This window comes from Anomalospiza imberbis, chromosome 3 (genome assembly GCF_031753505.1).
Source record: "Anomalospiza imberbis isolate Cuckoo-Finch-1a 21T00152 chromosome 3, ASM3175350v1, whole genome shotgun sequence".
Taxonomy (NCBI): Eukaryota; Metazoa; Chordata; class Aves; order Passeriformes; family Viduidae; genus Anomalospiza; species Anomalospiza imberbis.
The window spans coordinates 105,847,280-105,873,323 of record NC_089683.1 but is presented as its reverse complement, the minus strand read 5'-3'; the positions used below and the strand labels follow the sequence as shown (position 1 = coordinate 105,873,323).

The following is a 26,044-nucleotide window of genomic DNA, read 5'->3' as shown; positions in this document are numbered from 1 at the left end:
ATCAGTGTGCCCCTTCATTCTGATTGAGCAAATTTTGCAAGAAAGTTTATAGAATGATTGGACATCATTCCACCCAGCTTTCAGGATGCTGCTTAAGGTCCTCTGCACTTGCTTCAGCATGGATGCATGCTGGTGGGTATTTTACAGCCGTAAACTTCAGCTCTGCACACAGAAGTCACATTTCTGAAGCAAAGGACAGCCCTCACAGGAAAAGGCTCTGTCTCATAACCTCTGTCCCTGGCCTAAGGGGTGTCACCACATCTGTGAAAGGAAGGTGCCTGGCTACAAGGAGTCAAGGTAGTCTTCCTCCTGTTCTTTGATATTCTACAATATCAAAGGATTTTGAAGGTGCAGGTTAATATTTTCCCAAGGACTTTTCTTCAGACACCTGAACAAGCACAGTAAGATCCAGATGCCTAAGTGCAGCTTTCTAGCAGGGACCCTCTGCACAGAACTGATAGACCAAGATCTTGTGGGAATCACAAGGACTCTTGTGCTGATTCCGGATCGGATTGTAGGAGAACGTGCTCATGCCTGGCACCTGTACAGGCTGCTCACATTTCACTGACAGCAGGGTGGGTCCCCCTGATGCAACAGCTGTTGAGCAGTTAAATCTCAGATGTCTTTAGGGCCCAAGTCACCTAGCTGAGGTTTCTCAACCATTTGATCCATGTGACACAGGGAAGCCACGCACATAAGGCAACTGTGCACCAAGGGTGAAAGGAGCTCATGAGCACTGAGAGCAATGGCAGTGCTCAGCCTGCTGGTCAGAACCACGTCCTGAGGCAGAACTACCGAGCTCCTGAAGGCCTAAATTGTGCCTTGCAGCCACCAATGACTCCACATAAATCTTAACATGCTGGAAACCACTGAAACTACAGATCAGCAAGGCAGAAAAGAAATCAGGGAAGCAATCAGCTTGGGTTAAAACATTATCAAATTTGAGTTTTAAATCAGCAATACTGTCATACTGTAATCCAGCAGGGAGCTGCTCCTGCGGGAGTTGAGCATAAGGAGGCATCTGTAGAGCCACTGATTGTCAGTGTGGTGACGTTTCCTCCTTTTGAAGTGAGTACCTGAAATCCAAACACCAAACCAGTGCCTCTTAGCTGTCCCTTGACCACTTAGTGGGGACTGAACCCAGTTCACCTGAGCTGAAAAGAAGAGTTCTGAAGTCAAGGCTTGAACGAGAGCATCCCCTGATGGCTCCACACAAGACACACTGAGCCTGCTCCCCTGCATGCTACAGCATCACTCCTAAGGGTGAACTTACCCATAATAGCTACCTGGTTTCTCACAGGTAAACTTTCACCCTGCAAAATCCTACATATAAAATGTACTACTCAGAATGCTTACTTCCCTTTTTTGATGGGCTGGAGAGCAGAAAGATCAAGATTTTCTCAGTTCTAGCTTGATTTCTGAGGTTTGTAACCACTAAAGCTGTGGCACTATGCAGCACACACCACCTCCTCCACTTAGCACACATGTGGAGATCAGCCACCAGAGGGAAAATCTCCCCTAAAATCAGACACTGGTGTCTGCTTCCTGTAGCACTGAGTGGCAATATGCCCCACGCCTCATCCTAGGACTTCACCTTTTATCCTCTGTAAAACTGACCCTTCTCTCTACTGCTCATCCAAATTGTTTCTCTGCTCTTAGGAGCATGCTCTTCTCCCATCCAGGAGATATCCATAACCAGAGGCCACCCAGCTGGCTGTTTTCCAGCGTGCTCTGCCCATGGCAGCAATGGGCCCGCGACAAAGCACATGTGGCAGAACAGGGCTGCTGCTCCCTCGGCAAGGATGTCTGTGTTCCGGCTGCAGGAGTCCAGAGGCAAGTGCACTCCTGAGTATTCTGGCTGCTAAACTTCCAGGGGAAGCATGTAATCACATCCATGTTCTTCAGGGATCTTCTCCACTCTAAATTGTTTTGAGGGTTTTCCTCATCGCATGGCCGGTTCTTTGCTTGACATTCTCAAGCGTTGATCAGCTACTAACACTGCTGGGAAATGCTAGGCTTTGGAAGCAATCTCCCTAATCTTGTTTCTCTGTTACCCTCTGGCACAGAAGGTCTAGATTTTGAGGTATTAAGAGCTAATAACCTAATTTGCTGATGTGGAGAGGCAGGAATGCTTGGGACTATGGTGTCAAAAGATTAAAGACAATCCCTGCAAGCGATTAGCCTTAAGAGTCTATGGAGGTTAATAGAGATGTGCCAGCAGTGAATCCACCACCGTCAAAAGGCATCCAGAAGCAGAGAATCTGGGTCAGTCCTCATGCTGCCCCTCTTTGATGTGGACTGCACAGAAGTGATTAGGGAAGCTCTTACACCACCCTAGCAGATGCAGGGATCTGGCTTTCGAGTGCTGGTCTGTGCCGCCTGAAAAGCTGCTGCTCACTGCGATCCCCGGCAAGCCCCTGGCCCACAGCAACTGGCCGGCAGCACGCTGTGTCAGCCCTCTGGGTGAGCTGCAGCCAGATGTGTGCTGGAACCTCCTCGCACGCTGCTCCTAGTTTGCAGGAGCTGCCCTCAGAGCTGAGCAGGCGCCTTCTGAAGCCTTTTGGGGTCCCCTTCAGAAAGGGCTGTGCTCCTGATACTACTGTTCTGCAAACCCTCAGTGCAATTTCAAGTCAGTCCCATGGTAACATAGCAGGATCTCATGCCAAAGCAAGAGAAACAACCAACTATTGGCCACTGTTACAGGAAGCAGTGAACTCAGGTGGAGGTCTGGGACAGATTTTCAAGGAATCAGGCTGGCCATAGTTTGTAGTTAATCCATGTCTTAAGCATTCAGAATTATACAAAAATAAAAAGGGCTCCACCTCAGGTATCAGGGCACAAGCTCTGCCTTTAAACTTTGCAGCTGATTATTTTGCTCAGCTCAGGTAATTCCAAGGACCTGGCCACCTGCCTGCTCATTCTCACTGGTCAAGGTATCAGTGAAGCGACACAGATTAATGGGAGAGTGCGACAGTGCCTTACTTGTACTCATCTTTACATTAAATTAGGCTGTAGATCCACCTGTGGCTGTCAGCAAGAAGCCATTGTGGAGCCTCTGCACCTTTCCTGGGAGAAACACACAAGACTTGATATGGTTTGGAGAGTGGTGGATTCCTGGTGGCACTTTTGACACATCCATAACTCAGACAGAAAATCAGACAAGCGGGTCCAACAGCATTCCAGAAGTGCCATCTCCCAGCACAGCAGGAATCCTGATCCCACATCCCCTCCTGGCACACTGAACCACTCTGCCACAGCAGACCTTTTAGACAGACTCCTGCATGGAAAACAATTGCCTTCCTGTGCAGAGCCCCAGGAAAGCCAGGCAGGCTTTCCAGCAGGCAGCCAGCATCAGACAGAGAGCCCTGTGCTGGGACTGACAGCACAGCAGGATGTCCTGGACTAAGTGGCACTCCTTCTATACCCCATAGTCATGTCCGAATATCCCAGGACACTACAGGTATCCAGCTCAGTCTCCAGACCATAATTTTGGCCAAAGACCCCAGGGTTTCATGATGCAGCATTCAGGCTTGCTTGAGGCTTTGACCAATACTAACCACAACTCCCAGCTTCAGCTAAGCACCAAATACAAGCACAGGTCAGGCCAAAGAAAAATCTAGGCCTAAACGTATCTATCTCTCTCAGGCAGTTAAAGCAGCCATGATCTAAGGGACCTGCTGTGAGGAAAGCCTCCTTCCAATTACCAGCCCCCCAATTTCACCTCTGGTTTGCCATTCTCTGCAGAGCTCAGTTGTCACTCTGGCTCCCAGTCCGTACACTGTGCACCAACTCCATCTATTCTCATTACTTCCCCAAGAATATTTGCTTTTTTAGGTCTCTCTTGATATTTTCATCACTGCTGCAGCAATCTGTCTATGTGACATTCTCAAAATGGAAACAGTGGACACTCTCCAAACCTCAGGACAAAGCCAGAAACATTTCCCTGCTCAACTGGTAGTTATAATCATCCATGAGTTATTTGGACCAGCATGTCTCTTTAGCTCAGATTCCCACAGTGCTGAGGAAGCAGGACCCCAAGGCCTCTGCTGGACCACAAGATCCATAGCAGAATTCAAGGATAGCTGTAGACAGGAAGGCGTGCATGGAGTAAACATCTCCCGGCCTCTTCAGACTGGCCGGTCCTTGCCAGAAGTAAAAAACAGATTTTATTATCTCCCTTACTTTCACACTATAAATGATTCGAGAAAACAGCCTACAAATGGTACAACCATAGTATTGATCTGTGTGTCAATTTTGACAGAAAAAACTTAACTGAAAATGGTGATGGTTTTTTGTAACAATTAGGCAGTAGCCTTTGTTTGATGCAGACAGGAATCCATTTGCAACTCTTCTGATTGCCTTGGGCAGCATCTCTGAATTAATGGTACCTCTCTATCCTGAAACTCCATCCACATCTCTCTGTCCTGGCTGCAGTCTCAGCACCTTACAGACCACGTGATGTTCCACAGTATCCTGTCATCATCCCCCTCTGCTTTCCCTGTACCTGGGCTTTCACACACCACAGCCATGGCAGCAGCTTTAGGTACCCAGCCATGGCAGCAGCTTTAGGTACCCAAGGACCACAGCCTTGCCTTCTGCACTACTTCAGTCTAACCTATTAGTCTGTCCCATGTCTGCAGCACAGCCCTGTCAGTGAAAGACCAGGCTCGTGGTCAGTATAAAACGCTGCCAGCACCAAACCCCAATGTGCCCTGGGCTGTGAGAGCTGTGAACAGTCCCACCAGCTGGCACTGAGTTCTCCTTAAACTACTTCCCCAGAGTTTTACATGTTTTCCGCTGATGTTCACAGACCAATGAAGAAAAAGCAACAGGATTTCAGCTCTCGCCTTTTAAAACTTCTCCACAGTCAAGGAGAAGAAAATAGAAAAGCTCATGAATGCAATCATAAAGCCAAAAGCCAGTAATGGCTGCAGTCTGAGTTGTGAGTGAAATTAAAGCTTAAAAGATTAAGAGGCATGCAAGCTGGGTGAATGGCAGAAGTGGGGTAGAACAGATTACAGAAGTCCCAGTTGCTTCATTAAAAAACATTCTACCAGGTTATTAAACCCTGTCTAGTGTCCTTGTCAACATGCCTGACACAGGCGTATTTTCCACTAACATAACCCATGGCAGCTGATAATTCCTAGAGGTGCCTCGGCTGGCACAAGGGTTCTGTGACCTGGACAAAGGAGAGCCTGCTGAATTTAGTTTAATTCCTGAGGCAAAAGAATCCCACTCGAAAAGAAGGAGGCAAGTCAGACAGTCACGGTCATCCTCTTCTGCTCCAGTATGTTGAGGAATGATGCCTTATCACCTACCAGACCCCTTGACAGAACCAATAACTGGAAGAGCATCTGTGGCACAAGCCAGCATTCCTGGTCCCCTGCTCCACCCAAAGAAGCCTGACTATTTCTGGGAAAGGTAAAATAGAGAAACTTGGACTCAACCAAAAAACAGAGTAGTTAAATACTAATTAACAAATCAAGCCATGCACTTTCAAAATTACATGGTAATGCTAGAGTGACTTGCAACTCATGGTTCTACTGCTCTCACATAAGCACTTCTCAGCCTCCTCTGCAACACTGCAAAACGCTGTGGGTCAGTGCTAGGAGGACAGGATGGTGAGGAGAGAGCAGCAGAGCTGTGAAAACAAGATGAATCTGGATGGGGGAATGTCCAAAACCGAACAAACTCTGCTTGTGCTGGCCTGAATGAGAGCTGAATTAAGCAAGGACTGCTTCCAAGAATGCCGCGTCCTTGCCGCTAAGGACAGTGAGAGGGCAGGGGAAGGAGGGGAGAGCTTGAAAAGCACAAACATGAGCGTGAGAGAAGACAGGACAGCACGACCAAGGCCTGGAGGGGACCCCAGGCTAAGGTCAAGCTCCCCATACACAGCTGGCTTGCAAACATGGAAAAAGCCTGATGCAATCCATCACAATGCAGACAGCGGCCTCCTCGCTGCTATCCAGCCTGTCTCCCTGTGAATGTTGCTGGACTACGGTCTGAAGGGCTGCATCTGTTGCCATTTCATTTTCCCTCAGTGTTCCCTTACCTCCTCGTTCCCCCTTTGCCAGAAGGAAGCAAAGCAGACACAGCAGCTGAAAAACAACAGTTGGGTTATGTGCCTTAGCAGTTGCCTACCTGCAAAGGAGACATGCTAGCGTCCAAAGTGTAGGGACATAGGAGGAAACAGCTGCAGACACGCCCAACCTGCATTGCACAGGCAAGTGGGGAATGAGAAGAGCTCCTAACATATTTCCATACACTGAAACCATCTACAGCTTAGAAGTTGCATCTACTGCCTGGATGAAATAAGAGGAATCCTCCTCTGGGTATGAGTACTATGCAGAATATTTCAACAGGCTGCAAGAAGAAAGCAGGAGGAGCTTCTAAGACTCACTGCCACAGCCACATGGGCAGCATTCACTATCCTCAGGGAAAACTTGAGCTCTCTCTCCAAACATGCCTTGGTCAAACACCTCAACACAGACCAGATGTGAAGTTCTTCCGCTTCTGCAGAGGCCCAGTTTAAGCTATATATGAAAGCTCTGATTTTCAGAGTGTGGATGCTAGTTTAGAAAATCCAGCCTTTAGGGGATGGTTCTTGTCTGGCTGTCAAACACATGGGCAGCCTGCATCCACTGCCGCTTTTTTAATTCCTCCAATCCAAAATCTCTGGAGGAGATGAAAACAGTGCAAAATACAATTTCCCTGGCTGCAGAGCAGACTCCTGTATCTCAAGAGGTGCCTCCGTGGCATGGCTAACATTAGCCAGGAGAAGTCAGGCCAAGGAGACAAAGAGCAGAGGAGTGGGGAGAGCAGAAGGGATCAAAACCACTGGAAGAAAGCTGGATGCTCAGAAAGCAGCTATGGGTGGATGCATGACTCAAGGGAGGAATCTGGTGAAAGCTTTTCTCTCAGGCCTCAAGAGCTGGAGGGGGAGTGACGAGAAGGAACACCATCACACTGGCAAGAGCAACCACTAAATGTCAGTAGATGTAGTTAAGTCACTTGCTTAGTTCCAGACAAGAACAGCCCTAGGGATGAGGGCAGGGCTCAGGACAGAGGCATTCTGTGTGGTGCCCTGTGGAAGGAAGCCGAAGTGAGAAGAAGAGAGGCTCATATGGCTCAAGGAGCTGAATGCTCCCAAGGAGAGCTGGGCTGTGTGGAGACTGACATGGCCACTCAAACCAAGGCTTTCCAGCAAGGAAAGCCCTGCGGAGCAGCAGGAGCAGCACCTGGAGCCAGGACCCACGAGCAAACCACAGAATGCTATGCACCAGGGGAAAGAGCAGGCTTGTGCCAGCTCTAATTGGCCCCTAAAAAGACAAGTTATTCTTTTTTATTTAATCTCTCTGTGCTTTGTTTCCCCATCTTTAAAGCATCCCTTCATCTCACAGAGGTTTGGGGAAGATTAATTAACTGCTCATCAACTGCTCAGATACAATAGCGCTGAGATCGACAGAAGTTCAAGAGGAAATTAATAATTCTGCCACTGGAACAGGGCTTGAATAGAGCCTGGTAAATAAGGCAGAAGGGCACAGAGTGAACAATAAGAGAAAACAAAATCCTGAATATCTGCTCACCAAGTGAGCAAAGTCCATTCTTTGTGCAGAGGGAGGCAGGGAGCCCATGGAGAACGCGGCAAGAGACCTCGTAATTAAAGCCTGGATAATAATGCATGCTCACTGGGGGGGAAATTAAGGGTGCACAGGGAACCCTCACACTGCTACGTTCTAACTTTTCAGTGTTTGACTTTCAACCTTCACAATGCTTGTTCTATGCCTTTTTTAGGTGTGCAGTGTCACACAGAGGCGTGGGCATGCTTCCCTTCTCCTGTTCCAGCAGTGGGATGCTTATCCTGAAAAGTGTGCACATACAGCCAGTAAAGGCTTGGAAGAATACACAATTAGGGCTGGTGCTCAAGCAAATGCATCCCAGCTTTTTGGGGCTGTGCATTTGTTTATTTTTCTAAACATAGTGCACATAACCAAAACCAGTCTTTTCTTAGGCCAAAGAAGAATACATCCAACACAGCACATACAAACTACAACCTAATTTTAAAAAAACCATAAAACATATCCTGGAGAGGGCTGGACAGTATTTTACAATTCAACTGTTTACCAGTCAAAAAAAGAAAAGAAAAAAAAAGAAAAAAAAAAAAAAAAAAAAAAAAGAAAAAAAAAAAAAAAAAAAAAAAAAAAAAAGAAGGCTTTTGGAAACGCAGCAGAAGACCCCTGCCCTGCAGGTCTGACCTCTGGGATTCCCAGCCCATGGGCAATACATCTGAAAATCTGAGGGCTCCAGTTGCTCAGTCCACAGGTCTGAGCTCAAAGAATAAATCCTGGAGCACAGCAAGTAGCTTTGACCAATAACGAGCCCCCAGGCTCACCTGGCAACTCACTACTGAGATCCAGGTTCCCAAGAGAACAGAAATCTCACCAACAACCAAATTTACCACCTATGTTAGTGCCTCTGTAGAGACACTGTTGACAATAAAACCAAATTCCTACTCATACTAACACAAACAAATGATGAACCACACCATGAAGAGGGAATGACTTTTTGGTGAAAGGCTGGGGGTGGGAAACAATGAAAAGTATAAATTGATCCAGAATTTTATCTAAAACATTGCAATTATTGCCACTAAAATTTCTTATTTGCTCACTAAAATCACAGTTCCACATGGTGATGTCAATCATTCCAGTGCTCACCCACCCTCTGAGGGTTAGACTGCAGCAAATAGAGGTTATGTGACTTGACAAAACCACACACAAATCATCAGCAGAGTCTCAAGGAAAACAAAGATGGGGCAAAGCAGTCAAAATCTCAACGCTTGGCTTGAAAGAAACTCACAGACTATGCTTAGGATGACTTGAACTTCTGAAAGTTACCACGGCTGAAAGGCTGAAGATGTTTTACAAGAGCATTTTGGCTGTAATTTATCCTTTTGAAACAACAATCTCCCACCTGTAAAAGGCCTCTCGAGAAGAATGACATTCTCTGTCAAGGCCCAAACTCTAGCAGGCCTTTTCCAAAGCTGTGGTTTGTAGCCATTTTTTAGCAGGTTTGAGGCATGCAATCAATACTGTGGAGAGTAAAAATCAGAATTGGCTGTTCTGCCATCATTAACTGCTAGACAGTTAATCACTTTCATTTGCATGAAAAAAAGCAGCAGGAAGGAGGAAGTCCTATTGATGACAGAATACCACCTCTGGGGAACAGAGCCTCATGCCCTGGGAAGGCTTTGGTCGTTAAAAATTTACCTCAATTAACTGGGTTTTCACAGTAAGAGTTATGCAGAACCACTGACACATTGAGCATCCCTAGCTGCCAGCTGCATGTTGCATGCAAATCAGGACACCTGTGGTTAAAAAGTACTGCTGTGACCTTATCCCGAGGCCTTCTCACACCGCAAATGTTCACCTTCAGCCTGCAGAAGTTCACTGCTTAATGAAAACAAAACTGGATCATACGGAAAAACCCATCTCTCTGCATGCTTTCCCAGACTGACCAAGGTCTCTTCTCCTCAGTTCTTCTTCCATTGCCCTGTGCTGGTAACATGACCCTGCTTCTCCTCTTTACAAATAAGTCTGCACAGTAACATGCCAAAGAACATTTATGAGATTGTAAAAATACTTGGCATGTTGGCAAGTGCGAAGGTAAATGCAGATTCAGGTATTTAATTAAACAGTCAATCATGTCTGCAATTCAGACAGCAGCTCAGATCTCACAGCTTAATTGCTTTAATTTCCGATGAATAGCTTGTGTTGTCACGACTGGTTTGACATGCTGGAGAACAGTCACAAACTACACGAGGAGCAAACAACCAACATTTATTCCTCTGCCCACCCACACACTTAGGGCAGCTCAAAATGCCTGAGCTGACCATTGCTGCTCTGTTTTCCAAAACGCGGGAGGAACAGCACAGGACCCTACTAAAAACAGCAAAGCCAGAGAAATTTGTGGCAAGGTGGTGAACCTGACAACTGATTTTGCGGTATAGCCAAGGCACAGGGTGAAGCAGGAACTATAAGGAATCATTAAATGCTCTTACCTGTCCTGCAAAAAGCCCACACACCCCAATAATACAGAGGATGTTGAATACAGCCGAGCCCACGATGGTTCCAACGCCTACGTCTCCTTTTGTGATAAAAACACCTGAAAAACAAGTTCAATAGAAGCTGTGTAAATGGGAAAGAGCTGAATTTTTTCACATAAAATTGCAGACCTCACACCCTACTAATGAATCTAAAGGCAGGTACTAGGCAAACTGCAGAGAGCTGTTTTCTGAGGGGACCTGAATGGATTGTGTGATGGAAACCAAGCACCTCAGGCACATCCAAGTTACTGCCCTGGTATTGTGACCCAACATTATGGCAATACACACCACAAAACACTGCAAGCTCATGGTAGCAGCTGGTGGGACACAAATCCACAGGAAACTGTCTCCCATAAGATATTCCCTGAGCAGTACTCTGCTCCTTCCCATATATCCATCCCAACTGGCTTCAGTAGGGATGAAGCTTCAGTAGAAGCTGGAGATGATTCAGAGCTGTCTGGCCACACCTACTCACAAGCCAAGTGATACCTCTCAGGATGAGTTATGGGGCTATGCTACAAGGTTTTTTCAGAGCTCTTCTGTCAAATTTGGTTAAAATTGGCCAATGAGGTTAATGGTGAGGGACATGAACAGACACATGCATCACGGTGCTGCATAAAATCCTTTCCTTAGAAAGTCAGCCTAAAAATAACACTCCATCTCCTGCTAGCTGTCAGTCTGTTTAAATTCACCACTTGGTTTTAAGGTTCCAACGATATTTATCTGGCCATAGGTAAACTTGCCAGTGCAGTTTACCCATTTTTTCCAACTTCATCCTTTCTCAGAAACACAGAAGCACTCACCTGCCAAGTGACACACGGCACCTGGTGGGTTACACCACAGCAGGAAAATGATCCTGATGACCATCAGGGCTTCTCTAAGTCACCTGGAGGAATCTGGTTTTATTTTAACCCTGGTACTGCACTACCCTTAACCGAAGGACAATTCCAACTTGGTCCAATTTACGTTCCCAAATGATAAGGCTTTGCTTGTGTAATCAGACCTCTGCAGAGCACACAGCTTTGCGTGAATTAACTCCTGCTCTGCATCTGGTAGCTGTGACTGAAAAACAAGTGTCTCCTAGAGAAAGTATCTGAGCTGAGAACTAATTCTGTTCAGGGATGGAGAGCCCTCTGTACCCTCCCAGCTGCTGCCCTGACGATCCCCCGCCAACAGAGATGTGTGTGAGTCAGACTGCAGGAACACTTCACCCTCGTAAGGTGGTTAGGTAGAACATCTCTCTGTAACACTGCCTGCCGTCCCCCTCCCCCACTGCTGTGAGGGCATCGAGAGTTTCCTGGGTTATGCACACTTAAGGATGGCTGAATCCCTTCATCACACTTCCCATAAGCAGAGAGCTGCTTTGGAAATGTGATGCTCTGACCAACCTGTTGCAGTAAGAAAGCATTTCAAATCCTCTTCTTCTCCCCACTCTGGCTTTTCCAGGGAAAAGCGGTGTTGGAAGACTAACCAGAGGGGAGGTGATGGCAGAGAGCCTGGCGCTGAGGACATGAAAAGTGTGCCAGGGTATCAAAGAGGGAAATCTGGGGGAAATCCTTTCCCAATGTGCCCTGGAGCTGGCGTGGCAGATGGGGCAGGAAAGTGGACAGGAGAGGATAATGCCATAGGTGAAGCCTGGCTAATGGGCAGCCACGGTAAAGTGCCCACTGGTCCTGGCTTGGCAGGGTCACATCCAGGCCCTGCTGTGAGGTAACGGTACTCCCAGAGTCACTTCACCTGGCGAGGACTCCCCACCATCAGTGCCATGTGTGCCCAGGAGGGAATACAACAAACCTTGCAGGCACACAGCAATCCCATTTCAGCTCTGAAAACAGCCAGGGAAATGTGCAGGTTTTGGGAAGCAGCAGCAGGCTCCTTACCTATGACAGATGTGAACAGCTCAGGAGCAGAGCTTCCTGCTGCCATGAAAGTTGCCCCAGCCACATCTTCGCTGAGATGCAAGCGCTGCAGAGAAACACAGTCATGATTACCACACTGAGGAGCTGAAGGAATTCCACTCCCAACGTTAAACTGCCTGCCGAGAGCGGGTACCTGTAAACTTTTGTGTAAACAAAGGTTAAGTATAGGGGAAAAGCCACCACAGGCACTGGCTACTGAAGTGAGCATCACCTGGCAGAGAGGGCAGGTTATGCTAGTGATACTTTTAGAGAGGAGGGAAAGATCACCACTCCAGCCAACAGGGAAGGCAGCCTCACCACTCATGGGTCTGTCTGGTCCACAACCCCAGCCACACACACCTTATCTTTGCCACTTTCGCCTGTAAAGGGCAGGGCTAGGGCTCAGGCTTCATTCACCTCCAGCCACCTTCTCTGGTACAGGTTATGCCTTGCTTTACCCTCTCCTTACCCTTTTTCTCCTGGACTACATTACTTACCTGTCCCTCAGCAGTATCCAGGGACTGTCCAGGGGCTTCTGGAAGGGAAAGGACCCACTGTTCTATGAAAACTTCATCAGCATATGCTGCTTCCAAAGACTTCCTTGGTTAATTACACCCTCTATGTTGTCTGCACTCCCAATGTTCCATCTGCACCAGTTCCCATGGACCCAGCACCCATCTGCATCTGCTCAGCAGATGCCACAAGGCACCTTCCCCTGTTGAAGAGAAGCAATAACCAGCTCCTGCCATACAGCCGCCGAGCTGTTACTACACCACGGCAAGAGCTGCCACTGTGGGAGCACAGGAAAGGCAGCCAGGAGCATGGGGAAGGCAGCTCAGGATGGTGGGAAGTGTTCCTGGCAGAGCTGGCTTTTGAGGCAGCTCCCCAGCCTGGCAGGACACAGGAAACCTCCCTCTGTCCCCATTCCCCTGCAGCACTTCAGAGCTCCTCTGCTGTTTCATCCTTGCCCAAGTACCTTTGCACAGAGACAAGAGAGCAGAAATCCTCATAAGCAGCCTTTTCTGAAGATTCCACAAAGGGTATTCCTTGCCCCTAAGGGAGGGTAACTCTATCCACTGCCCATACAGAGGTAACAACCCTTTGTACGTAAGTTATGGGGACAAGGGAAAAGGACAGGATGTGCCCTCACCAGGAGTGCCTTTGAAGCAGAAGACCACAGCATTGCTGGAGTGCTATAAAGCTTGTGGAACCGGATAAAATACAGCTCTATGGAAAACTATTTTAAACAGGATTAAAACTATCACGAAAGAAATTCACAGGACCAGAAGCAGATCCCCAAAGGCCAGGTTCTTCTGCAGGATGCTCTCTGAAACTATGGAGACATCCATCCTACAACAGCTGCTGGAACTCACGGTGCCTCTTGAAAGCAAAGCCACCAGCCAAGGAAACCAGCTGTGCTGACTTCTGGGGGGGGTGGTTTAATTCAAAGCTACAGTGCATGCCCCTGAGGACAGTTTCTAGAGAATTCACTGAAATGCACATGATGATTAAGCTGATACGACAGAGCAGAAAACAGCACTCTGTATAGACAGCAAAAATGTATTTGCAGACAAATGTTTGCCACTGATATAGTGTAAACTATCAGGAGTGGGGCAGCCAGGCAAAGTGTAAGCAGAAACTGCTTTCAAAAACAAAATCAGGGGTATTTTGTAAGTAAGTCTGAACTGACACAGAAAGTGAATGTCTGCCATAGCGAGTGTTCTGGAGCACATTCCCATGTCAACACACGTTTGGGAGCACAAATGGCTTGTTGGTTCAACTCAAAAACTGCTTCCCAAACTAGATGAAGCTAAGCCAGAAAAAGGACATTTGTTTTAGAATTAGAGCATTTAAACTGTGAGAAGATGTAGAACAACTACTGGCAGATATTCAAGGCCAAAAAAGCCTTCAGGCAGGAGGCCTGAATTCTCAGTGCATAAAATATATAAGACTATTTGAATGTCTCCAAACATCACCTATGGGGTGAGAAAAGACATTTCTGGGAGAGAATCAAGCAGGAGCAATAGAACAGTAAAAGTCTGATCCATTTATGTAACCCATGTTGATAATCCCCAATGCCACAGCACCTTTCTCCTGGACAGCAACTTCTCAATACAAGTACTCCAGATCTGGTGCTCAGTTGCTAAGCTTTCTCTGTTACACACAGTTGAGTAAAAATTGTTATTGTCATCTTATTGGTGGTGCTGGATAACAGAATGATTCAGAACCACTATGGCACATGAGGAATTGCTGTGTACCATTGAGAAGACAACAAATAACCAAAATGGCAAAGATCTAAACAAGAGAAAACTGCCTTCTAGGCACAGGGCGTGCAAACAGTGCAGTAAATTACACAGAGAGGATGTTTGCTTTTTAGACATCAGATGTCTGCACAAATCCAAGCATATCTGAGAATTTGTCAGAAGAACAAATGGCATTGTAGGGCTGGCACTTGTTAGACCAACTTCTGGAGAAGGTGGAGACACAGATCCTGCATGTGCAGGGAGTTAGTGACCATAAAAGAGCCCCTCGCTTGTGACAATGAAGTTTACCCCCAGTGAAGACACAAACTGGTAACACCACACACAGTGTTTCCTACTGTCATATGTAAATACAGTAAAGGATCAACTTTTCTACTGAGCAGTGCAGGAAACAGAGGCACAGGGAAGCGATGGAGCTTGTCCATGGCCAGTCAGAGCCCCTGGCAGAACTGCAACAGGAGCCAGTGCTCCACAGACCCAGGTCAGGCCTCTGGGCCATGAGTGGGGCTCAATTACTCACGGGCGGTAATTAACGAGGGCGCAGACAAGAGAAATAACAATCTCTCTCCATCTCGTGTCTCCCCGTGTCCCTCTGGATGGCTAGCTTGCCCTTGGGCATATTGACAGCACCCTAAAATACAAGCCTGTCCTGGACACTGCTCACACAGCTCAGGTTTTGTTCATCCACAGACACTTGAACTAGCTTCTAGAGCCACATTTCCCAGCAAGGTTCACTTGCCTGGGAGAGAGGAGATCAAAGAACTCAGCATGTCTACATTCCCCAGCATCTCCTATCCCCATGTCCACACCAATGTTCCCTCTCCTGAACCTTGCAATGAGGTTCCCCAGATTCAGCCCTAGAGGGTGCAGCAACTTTGCAGGACAGAAGCTCCTGCCTTATGTTGATACCTTTCAGTTACCTCTATACTTAAGCACCAAAAAGTGGAATTTCCTGGGGGCTTTTCTCCTTGATGCAAAAAAGGCCCACACAGCAGGGTGCTGAACTTCAAATATCAGGTTAGTTTAGAGACAGCTTACATCAGTGCTGTCAGCACAAATGACTCGTCCTGTCAGCTTCCACACCTCTCCCAGGGCCAGCACAGCCCATGCCCTGACGGGTGACACTTGTTCCCAAACACATGGACAGGTGTCTTCTACAAATGACACAGACCTCTCACTGCCAAGACCAACCATATTCTCCACACACAAAGATTTCACCGCGTGGAACTGAAAGCAGATACGGCTTGCAGTAATTTTGGGCACATGGTCTGTGTTCGCTCTGTGGCTGTCTGAGCTGACTTAGGCGAAAATGTACTCCTTGTCTTCTAAAATTTAGGCATCCTGACTGTACCAAAGAGAAATAGAGTCCATTGTAATTGCTGGAAGCATTCACAAGCTTCTTTACAGCTGACCTAGTTGTCCGTACTGCTTTACAACTTACACCCACACAATACAAGGTCTGACAGTCATGACTGTGAGGGCAGGGTACAAGATCCATGGTTTCTACTGGGGTAAATTACCAGAGGTTTTAATTTGTGTCACCTAAGGCTAGGGCCTGGTGTTTCTGCAGAGACATCTGCAAAGACACACAAACAAGAGGCAACAGCAACCACCATAGTGTGAATGCCTGGAGCATGTCTTCGAGGAAGAAAGAGCTGAGTCAATGCTCACACTTCATGTGAGCAACAAGACAAGCAGCACAGGCAACACTGCAGGACAACAATAAATACACCACACCACACCCCAAGGCACTCCAGAACTGCTGTGAAAGCAGCACAAGAGGAAGGAATATCTGACACTTACTTCACAGATCTTTTCCAGCGAAGGGACAAAGAAGTCATCGCAGACAATTGCCAACGCGTAGAACATGTATACAGCCTGCAATGGAGAAGAGAAAAGGCTGAGTCTAGAGACTGTCACACAGAACTGAACGGCAGCATCCCAACACATCTCAGCTTTGATCTGGTACAGACTTTTCAAGAAAATAAAATGCTCTTGCAAGCAGAATTCATAGAGCTGTCTGGGATTTAATTAAAAGATTGTGGAGTATTTATCCAAAAGTTCTTATAAACTATCAAAACCTGCCAACATTTTATCTTCTTTTTTTTCTTTTTATTCTCTGGACATTGCTAAGCCACACTGAAGTATTTTTGCCTTCCTTTTTTCCCCATTGGGCAGTGCAAGGTTTTTTTATCACTGTGTTCTGTGAAAATCTAAACCCTGGAGGAGTAATTTTTGAAATCTAGTGTTCTGAAAAAAGGAAAAGGAGCTTGTTTTTCTGGACTGAAGTGCCCTGCCATGTCACCTGGGTCCCAGTGGTAAATCTTGCTGAACTTCACATAGGAACAAACAAAACCAAGGGGGAATACGGGGCTCTAAATGACACTGAGCCAATCAGTTCTTCAATTTCATGCAAGAAGCATTTAATCTGGGTTTCTGTACTGTTAAACAGAATGTGCTGGGGCCTGATCTCTGCCCCAAGAGGCAAACAGCACAGTGTGGCTCACATCCACACAGCAATGCCCTGGAGGGCACCCTGGCCCATCCTGCCCACAGGGAAGGAGCTCACTCCTCACCTTGACACAAAGACTGCCACTGGATGGGAAAATGCCCATTGGCATAGGAGAAAAACAGGGGAAAAGCATGGCAGGCACCAGCAAAGTGTACCCCCACAGCCAGAATGAGTCTGCCTCCCAGCCCACTCTGGTTTTCTGGCATGGACATATCCAAGACTTGCTGCAAGGTTCAAAGACAGCTCCACCTTTTTGGTGACACCTACCAAGCACCAGCACAGAGTTACTTCTAGAAGCAGTGCAGCTCCAGTGACTAACTACAGCTGAGAGAAGTGGTCAATATTTGTAGAAAAACAGTGTGTTAATCCTAGGGAACAAGAGTTCCAAGCACATCACCAAGAGATCCCCTGGCTTTGCTTGTTGTTGAACTCCTGCAGAAGCTCAGGCAATGTGAAGAAACCAGAGTATTCTTTTCTGGAGAGAAAGCAGCAATAAAAATGGCCTCCAGGTTTTTCTGTTCTTGTTTTGATTTTCCAGGAACAGGTTTAAATCCCCAGCCCCACCAAAACCACAGATTCTAATTTGCCAGAATTATAACTTTGCTGCAAAAAAGCCAGTAATTACTGTACATCTCATCCATGAAAACTTTTGAAGCTCAAAAATAATTCAGGTGTATTTTTTTCATGATTAGAGATGGGAATTTCATCATAACAAATGATTTTGACACAATCTTGACACAGTAGGTGCTAGAATGTCACTCGGATAGTTTCTGTGCTTCTTTGTCCCTCATCATAAACATGAGTAAGTGTAACTTAGGCCTTTTGAAAATCTTACGCTGCAAAACAGCCCGAGGACCACAAAGAGTAAGCAAAATTCCAGGTCTCCAACTCTGTTGGGTGCAGCAAAGAACCTGATCTTGCAAAGGGAGCACCAGCTGCTGACACAATACCAACTGTATGAACAGAGATAAAAGGAAGATAGGAACAAGGATCAGAATGGGCTCCAGAGAGCAATGTGGCCAAATTCCTTTGAAATACAACAGATAGTGGGTGCCTAACTTCAGCCTAGATTTTTGATCTGCTAATCATATTAGTCTGCAGTGAGTCATGCCCTCGCTGTTCTGTCCAAACACAGTAATGCCTCTCAAGAAAGCTAATCTGTCCATCAGCACCATTCCTGTAAAGTGAACATGTCCTGTCCATTTGACACGATCCATGCCCATGGAGCTCTGCATGGCTGCTGGACTTCCTGCACCTCCAAGAGGCAGGCAAGGGAATGGGAGCCAAGGGGAGGCAGCCACCACAACAGCCCGTGCCCCAGAGCCCAGGCAGCGCACCCCAGATGCCTCCACATGTAGCACACACGCACTGCCCTGCACCACAGGTGTTCACAGATGATGCCAAGCTCCACAGGGCTCACCAGAGGCACCAGGGGCAAGGCACCCACCATTTTTTCAGTTTAGACAATTCCTTCTCTGGATTTTTATATGCACATTCAAATGACCCCAAGGGAGGGCTTGTGTCGCTTCCAGTGCATGCAAGACTGACAAAGCAACTCCACATCCCAGCATTAAAGTGGAATCTCATGGTGTTCAGGATTTTAGAGGGCACAACAACAACCTCCAAGGGTGACAAGGGAATTTTCTTTTGTCCACCCATGCTTTCTCATTAGTAGGATCAGGTACAAAACGAAAGGCAAAAAGGCACTGAAATGAGTAAGGAAAGTAAATGTGAAGGAACTGCCCCCCCAGGCTCTTGCTCATCCCCCCCAGGAGTGGGGACTGGTCCCCTGCTGCAGGAGCTGGAAGCACGAAGCCAAACCTCAGGATGAGCGCTGGCACCGGGCTGGCAGCACTGACCAGGCTAAGCCCATGTGACCTGTACACTCCAGCATTTACTTTAATGACCTCATTGCTGTCACGAATCTGGTTTTGCCTGTGAATCTTCCCTAAGTTCATTCAAGTGGCTTGGGTGCAATAAAGTGTAAAGCGTCAGAATCAAAGGAGCATCTGGCTAAACTCCAGCCTTGTTCACAGACTAAATCACTGTCAGTAAACACATGAGGATAGTAACTGTTACTTCCTTGGAAGTTCTTCGGGCTTTTTGATGGGGCTTGTTTGTTTGCTTTCTAAACAACCAAAACAAAGCAATGTTTAGAGTTTGGGCCAGCGGGAACACAAGCAGGAGGGGTCTTTTTTATGCAAGAGGGAGGAAGGCAGGAGCATCAGGGAGGCCAGTCTGCATGGCATATCCCATGAGGAGAGGGCCAACAGCACAGCTGACACTCAGCATGATGAGGTGGTATCATCTTCCATCATTTCACCATGGAGTCACATGGATTTTTCCTTCAGTACATGGCACCCTGTCTTCACAGGCACCATGGGAGCAGCAGCTCTGGAAAGAAGCAGGGTAGCATGGACTGAAGGCTGTTCCACCTGAAACTGCTACTGGGAATTAAGGAAGTGGTTGGGGGACATGGAATATGGCCTGTGCAATGGCAACAGAGTACAATGTGGAGGACTCGACACATAAATAAGGCTCAGCCCCAGCTTCATTCAGTTGTTTTAAGCTCTAAGTGATGATATGGGAGTCTTTAACCAGGCAGCACACTTTGAAAAACACACTCACTCCTCCTCCCGCAAAGGACATTAAAAAATTGGGAAAATGCGATGGCCCTGCATAAAAGGATTATAAATGCCAGATTAAGTACCACATTAGGACTGATTTTAAAATTATGATTCTAACAAAGATGCATTTTCTGCATCAAAGGTGATTAAGTTTCTTACTCAAAATACCTGTTCCACTGCACAGAACAGAAATGGTCATTTTTCATCTTGTCCAGCAGTCTTTTGAGCTTCCCATGACAGTCTTCACACTCGAACTCAAACTTGCTTCACTGAGCGAAAGAAGCTTTTCACAAGAGAGGATAATGCCATAGAAACAACAATCCCTACAGCCCTGCCTTCTTCCCAGGGGGCTGTGAAAGGCTGAGGTTGTTGGTGGCAGTAACAGCAGGGGGGCCTGCTGCTGCCCCACAGACCCCTGCCCCGGGGGACAGGACTAGCAAGGGGCTACCCCTGAAACCACGTTAACCAAGCACAGGGCTTTTCTCAGCTCTGACTGCATTACAAACCCACCTAAAACTCTATTGTTGGAGGGAAATCAAAAAACCCCAACCAAAGCAGGAAGCCACAGATCCCGGGTTGACTCCAGCCAGCAGCTTGTGTACCATGATGTGCCCAGCGGTGCTCCCACAGATGGCCAGGGCACCGGAGAAATCAATCCCCTAAGGAGACAGCCCTGTGCTGCAGAAACGAGATGTGCCTGGGTACTGATCCAATGCAGAAATAGACAGAGACAGGACCCGTCCAGGGTGACCGACATTTCCCGAGGGCCTCGCAGGAAGGAGGCAGGTGCCTGTTAGAGCTCCCATTCCCATGGCTACGGGAAGCAGTGGCAAGCCAGGAGTAGAAGGGATGGCTGAGCACAAACACTGCTCCTCCACTCTGCTCAGTGTGGAGGGCCCAGCTCTGCCCAGGGACAGGCTCAGCTCTGACCATGCACAGGCTCCTCATGCTGGCCACCCAACATATCCTGGCATTGCACTCCAGATCTGCTGGAGGAGGCTGGGAAAAGAGGAAGCAACACTGTGCTGTCAAAAACACCGGGTAATGCACAGACTCAAACCCCCCATTCTCACTGCCAGCCAAAACCTCGGGAATTTCTCAGCAAAGCCATTTCCCTCCTGTCTCGAGGGGGTAACTGGTGCCAGTGCCCTTGAGCATGGCAGGGCTGAAGATCCGCACGGGGATGTCAGCTGGAACAAAATGAAAACTAGGAAAAGGCTAAGGGAGCAACTACACAGCCTTTCCAGTACCCAAAGGGACTGCAGGAGAGCTGGAGAGGGACTTTGACAAGGGCTTGGAGTGACAGGACAAGGAGGAATGGCTTCATGCTGACAGAGGGCAGAGTAGATTGGGTATTAGGAAGAAATTCTGCCCTGTGAGGGTGCTGAGGCCCTGGCACAGGTTGCCCAGAGAAGCTGTGGCTGCCCCTGGGTGCCTGGAAGTGTCCAAGGCCAGGCTGGACGAAGCTTGGAGTAACCTGGGATAGTGGAAGGTTACTCCAAGGTTCAACTCCCCATAGCCGGGGAGTTGAAACTGGATAATGTGTAAGGCTCCTTCCAATCCAACCCTATGATTCTACAAACAATAATGTTAAGATTGCAAAAAGAAGCCCTTGGGTGCTGGGGAGCTCCCAGGCTGCAGGAACAGCACCAGACTTAAAATCCAGATCCTGGCCCCTACAAACTGAATATCCCAAACCAGTGACTTAGTGGGGAGTTACTCAGCAGCTCAGCCTCTTCTCAGAGGGGACGTGGAAATAATGAATGGCAGTGAAGCAGTCAGCTGCTGAGCTCTGAAAAAGTATCCAGGAGAAATTAAACACCATGACTCCAACCTTAATATGCCTTCAACGACCCACTTCACCTTCAAACCGAAGTATTTTCAGTTCAGACTTAAAACTATTGCTGACCTGTCTAGTTATTCCTAGATTTTTCAAGTGTTTAGGGATTAACTTTCATCTTTGTGAAGCATCAGATCATGTTTAGTAATTCACACAGCCCCACTGTGAAGATTTGGTGGGGTCTTTCTTCCCTTTTTATTAAACAATGGGGAGAAGATGCCCTGGAAAGCCTCTTGCTCTTCCCCAAGGTCCTAGTGATAGCTTTTGTCCTGTTCCTCTGGCTTCTGGTAAACTAGCTTTGCCTTGATGTCTTTCAGAATTAAACGTGAAAGTATGGGCAAATGGGCAGAGGACAGAGAACAACATTTTTACTGAAATGAATAGAAACTGTATAAGGGGAGGTTACTAACATGAGAAGCATGGTGAATTTTTTACTGAAATTAATAGAAACTGTTTAAGGGGAGGTTACTAACATGAGAAGCATGGTGATGATCTCTAATCATCACTGCATTGTTCTCCCTACCATTATAGAGCCCCTTTTACAGTCCAGTTTCCTCAAACCCACGAAGAAACCTTAGTGGAGGCAAAAAACCTCTGTGTCTGTATCCTCCTTCCCCCAGAAAAGTGCTTTTCTGCTTCTGCTCTGATTTCATCATACGTTTGTATTTCTGGGAGGTAAAAAACAGGACTGAAGGTTCATTACCCCAGTACACAGAGCACCCCTTCCAACTCAGACTAGAGGCAGGTTGCTAAATGCTGACAGTTTCCTGTTAGAGTTCTCTGAGTATCATTTTTTCTTTGACAAGGGGTTGTCTCCAGCTATCCCAGTACCAGAGAGGCTGAATCCAGCCAAGTCCTGCACCTCAGGGACCACAAGACAAAGAGTGGTCAGTAAATTTTCCTAAGTCCACAAAACTGCTATAGAGAGCACTGGAGCACCCGTGGAACAATGGATCGAGGGAGCTGCCTTGCTGTTTGCTAGCAGGGAAGAAACTGATTACATTTCTGCTGGGACAGTGGATGCTTTTCTAGTTCTCATTAAAATCAGATTTTTCTTTTTATTCTGAACTAGACAGTTCAGTCCTGTACCTTAATTTTGCTACATGTTAAAGGCACATTCAGCTAATTCAGAACTGAATTAATATATGAATTTTTAGGAGTATTCTTGTCAGTGATATAAAATCCAGCTCGGGTCCAGTGCTCAGTTTCCAAAACATTTCAAAGCTCAGTGTTCCCATGGAAACTTGAGATTTTTGAACTTGCCAGGCACGGTCAATAGCAACGTTACTCAACAAATTTCTGCAGCTATTTAGCCAAAATAAAAGCCTTACACAGAGGGCCCACATTAAAATACACAATACAATCTATTTTATACTCAAAAAGAAATCATGAATCACTTCTCACAGCTAATGGCGACTGCTCATTTAAGCTGACTAAAAATTGTTAAAAGCTTCTAAACATTCATTAGAAGTAGGTATTTTCTTGGCTGCTTAAGAATGCCTCTAACATAAATCATAGAGCTGATAAAGCAAACTTTCCAATCCATGTAATGCCACGGCTATTTCTATATCAATTATTCTATTCCATTGTCCTAGGGTGCTGCTATGATGCTTGTATCTCCAGTTGTGTGTTCTGTTTATGCTGGATATTATATTCAGTGCCTTCAAGAGAGTGAAGGCAGGGAGAAGAAGCAGCATGGAGTTATCAGCCTGCACTCTCTCCTCCACATTCTGCTGGAACACAGAACTCCACTGTGTTGTCTGGGCACGGATGGGGCAGCACAGCGTGCTCCTTTGCTTTTTAGTTTGTTTAGCTAGCTGAGGCAAGTTTTCCCTGGACTGGTTTTCTTTCCCTTTCCTTGGAACTATTCAAACCTGCTCCGGACTGGGACCCAGGGAGCAGCGGGAGCTTTCAATTTGTGACCTGCTCTGGGCAGCAGCCTTTCCCAGTGCAGGAGGGACTAACAGAGAGACCAGCCATAGGACAGACTTTCTGAATTTGTCATCTCTTCAGAGCAGCAAATGAGTTTTGTCATCTGGTATTGTTCATTTTTTGTGCTGGGGAGTGCTTTGACTGTTTAAATAAACAGCGTTTTTTCCCACTTCTCTCCAAATAATTTTTTCCTGAACCGGTTAGGGGGAGGGGCCATGTGGGTTGGCTTTCTGGGGGGCCCCCTTTTGGAGGTTTTCTCCCAAATTTGCCCTAAACCAGCACACCCATAACCTTCAGAGTGTTCCAGAGTTACTTCTAGCAGAACTCTTGTATCTTTTAGCTCTCTGACTTTTAGGTTTCATCTTAAAGACGCCAAACTCTCCCATTTTCAGAGACAGCTTTCTCTTTCTTATGGCCTGACATTCTAATGGTGTCTACAGAAAAAATGAAAACAGGAAGTGGATTTAAACCAACCTTCCACTCCTTTTTATCAGAAGATCCCAAGAACAAAAAAAAGATCACATCCCGACTTTACAGTCCATACAGGAGATGAAAATGCACTGAAGATAAAATAACTTCAATCAGAGCTCTTGAGCACACCAGGACCTGTCCATGCCAGTAGGAGAAGAAAGGAAAGTCACAACACTTACACAGAGGACGTGCAGGACGACAGCTCCATGTCTCCTGTCCTCGTTCGTGAAGATGTCATTGGGGAATTCATGGAGAGCTGCAAAAAGTGGGGAGGGGAGAAAGAAAGCTCAGATGTTTAATCAGCTCCTCACACCCACCCCACGTGCTGTTCAGTAACACAGCGAGAGGCTGCCCAACCCAGCCTTACAGCCACCTGCCAGAGGCTCTGCCTCACCTCCCTGTGGCTCAGCTTACCTTGTCCTCAGGCACCACATTCCCCAAAAGGGTACTGTGCCATTTCCTTCTGTGGCCAGCACCACCCTGTGACCCACACATGCCCAAGGGGGGACAGACACCCCCCTAGAGCACAGCATAGCTCCTTCCTTGAGGGAAGCAGTCAGAGCTGTCCAGAGCAGGTGCAATATCTCCTGGAGGAGCTGGCAGCTCTCTTCCCACTGCCCAACAGTCCATAGAACCATCGAGAGGAGCACATCACACACTTCACAGCCTTTGCTGCAAATGCACTGGTGCAAGTCACTGAAAGACAAATTCCCTCCATTTGCTCAAATGCCTTATAACTGCTCTGGATGTTAATTGGATTATAAAGCTCTTAAGAACAGCCTGCCAGTTAGGCTGCAGAGATGGTTTTGAGTTATAAATCAAAAAGCCAGTGTGAAGATGATGCTCTAGCATTCAAGTGCTTCTCAGTAATTCCAGATTTTGAAACAACAGCTTTCTTCTAATGGTCAGTTCTTCACATTCAGCCAGCAGCTGGAAAAAATCAAACTGCCTTTCACATCTTTAGCAGGCTTTTTCCGCCTTTCACATCTTTAGCATTAAAAAAGCTCTAGCAATAGGGACTTAATTAGCAATTGCACAGAAGATTAAATGGAAAAACAATCCGGCTCACTCTCCTGGTTTTGCTGCCTCTGAAGCAATAACTGAGCAAAAGGCAGCTGCATTTTAATTTTGTTCCTCGTGCAAGCAACAGCTCTACCAAGCACTGCATCAGAGGAGGAAACCACTCTTTTTTATATACAGTCTTTTACCCAAAGGCTCAGGTTATTACTGTTAATTGTATTCCTATGGATTGGTAAATTCTATAAGGAGTCCTAACAAACTAGCAGGAGCTACTGGAGCAGTATAGACAGCATCCTTAAAATATCCGTAACCGAGGAACACAGCAATACCCTTCTCCTTTAAGAGAACCAGCAATGCCTGTGACTTTTTATTACCAGTCAGAACTCACTCACCAGGAGCTGTGACTATTTCCAGGAGCTGAGACTACTTCCTTCTGAGGCAGAACTAGTCCTGCCAGGCTGCCTTCACCTCCCATCCCAGCACATCTGCTTTGGCACAGAGCTGCCAAAGGCTGACAGGAACACCCTTAGGTGTGCAGCCTAAGGAAGTAGTCAGGGAGGTACCAGCACAAGGACAGGAATGAGGAAAACCCCAACAAGCGACACAAAACACTATGAAAACTGAGAGACAATGGAAGTAAATCAGGTGGAAAGGATTCATCTTTCCTCAGCAAAACATCGTTATGTGAAAATCCAATGTTTCCCTCAAAGCTTTAAGAAACATGCCTGATGATTCCCCATTCCACAAGCGAAGAAAACATGGGGAGGTCTGCCTGCAGCAATATGCAAAATGGTTTGCTAATACACGTGTGTGAGCTTCCCCTCCTCCTGCAGCTGCCTCTGAGATTTTACATTCATTACAGACAGATGATAAAAATACAATCCCTTTATCAAGAGTCTCTGGGAGGTTCAAGGAGCCTGAAGCGCACCTAAGGTAAAGGCACATGGGGAAAAAACAGTACAAAAATAGCATAAGCTGTCTCTAGTGTCAGCAGCTGGGAATCCTGGCCCTCCTTCCTGCGCACAGCAGAAATGCCCAGTGCTCCCTCAGGTTCAGGTTCCCACCCCACACTGGCAGGAAATGCACCTGCTTTTCAGAGAAAATCCAAGATGTCCATCAGCACATCCTCCACAACATCGTCTGAACACAAACACATTTAGTGGGTTACACTTGGAAACATGCAATTATAAACTAATGTATGTAAATTTGAAATCTGCTGCATTTTTATTAGCTGCATCAGGTGCAGATGAGTACAGATAATAGGAGAGCTCTGCAAAACACAGGAGCTCCTTTCTAAGAAGAAATAAAGGGAGCTGCTGGAACACCACTCCAACAACAGCTGCCCTATTTAACGGATTATAAAAGCTCAGACAGTTTGTTA

At 46.8% G+C, this 26,044-nt stretch overlaps 1 protein-coding gene across 2 annotated transcripts in view; it reads right to left on the bottom strand.

Moving 5' to 3' along the window:
* Nucleotides 1-26,044, bottom strand: part of SLC24A3 (solute carrier family 24 member 3) — a 116,032-nt gene that overhangs the window by 36,495 nt on the left and 53,493 nt on the right. For both annotated transcript variants that reach the window (XM_068186299.1, XM_068186300.1), the window contains exons 3-6: nt 23,823-23,899; nt 16,065-16,139; nt 11,983-12,067; nt 10,058-10,161 (exon numbers count right to left, since the gene is read on the bottom strand). In XM_068186299.1, the coding sequence (XP_068042400.1) occupies nt 10,058-10,161; nt 11,983-12,067; nt 16,065-16,139; nt 23,823-23,899 (341 nt within the window). The remainder of the gene's footprint in view (nt 1-10,057; nt 10,162-11,982; nt 12,068-16,064; nt 16,140-23,822; nt 23,900-26,044) is intronic.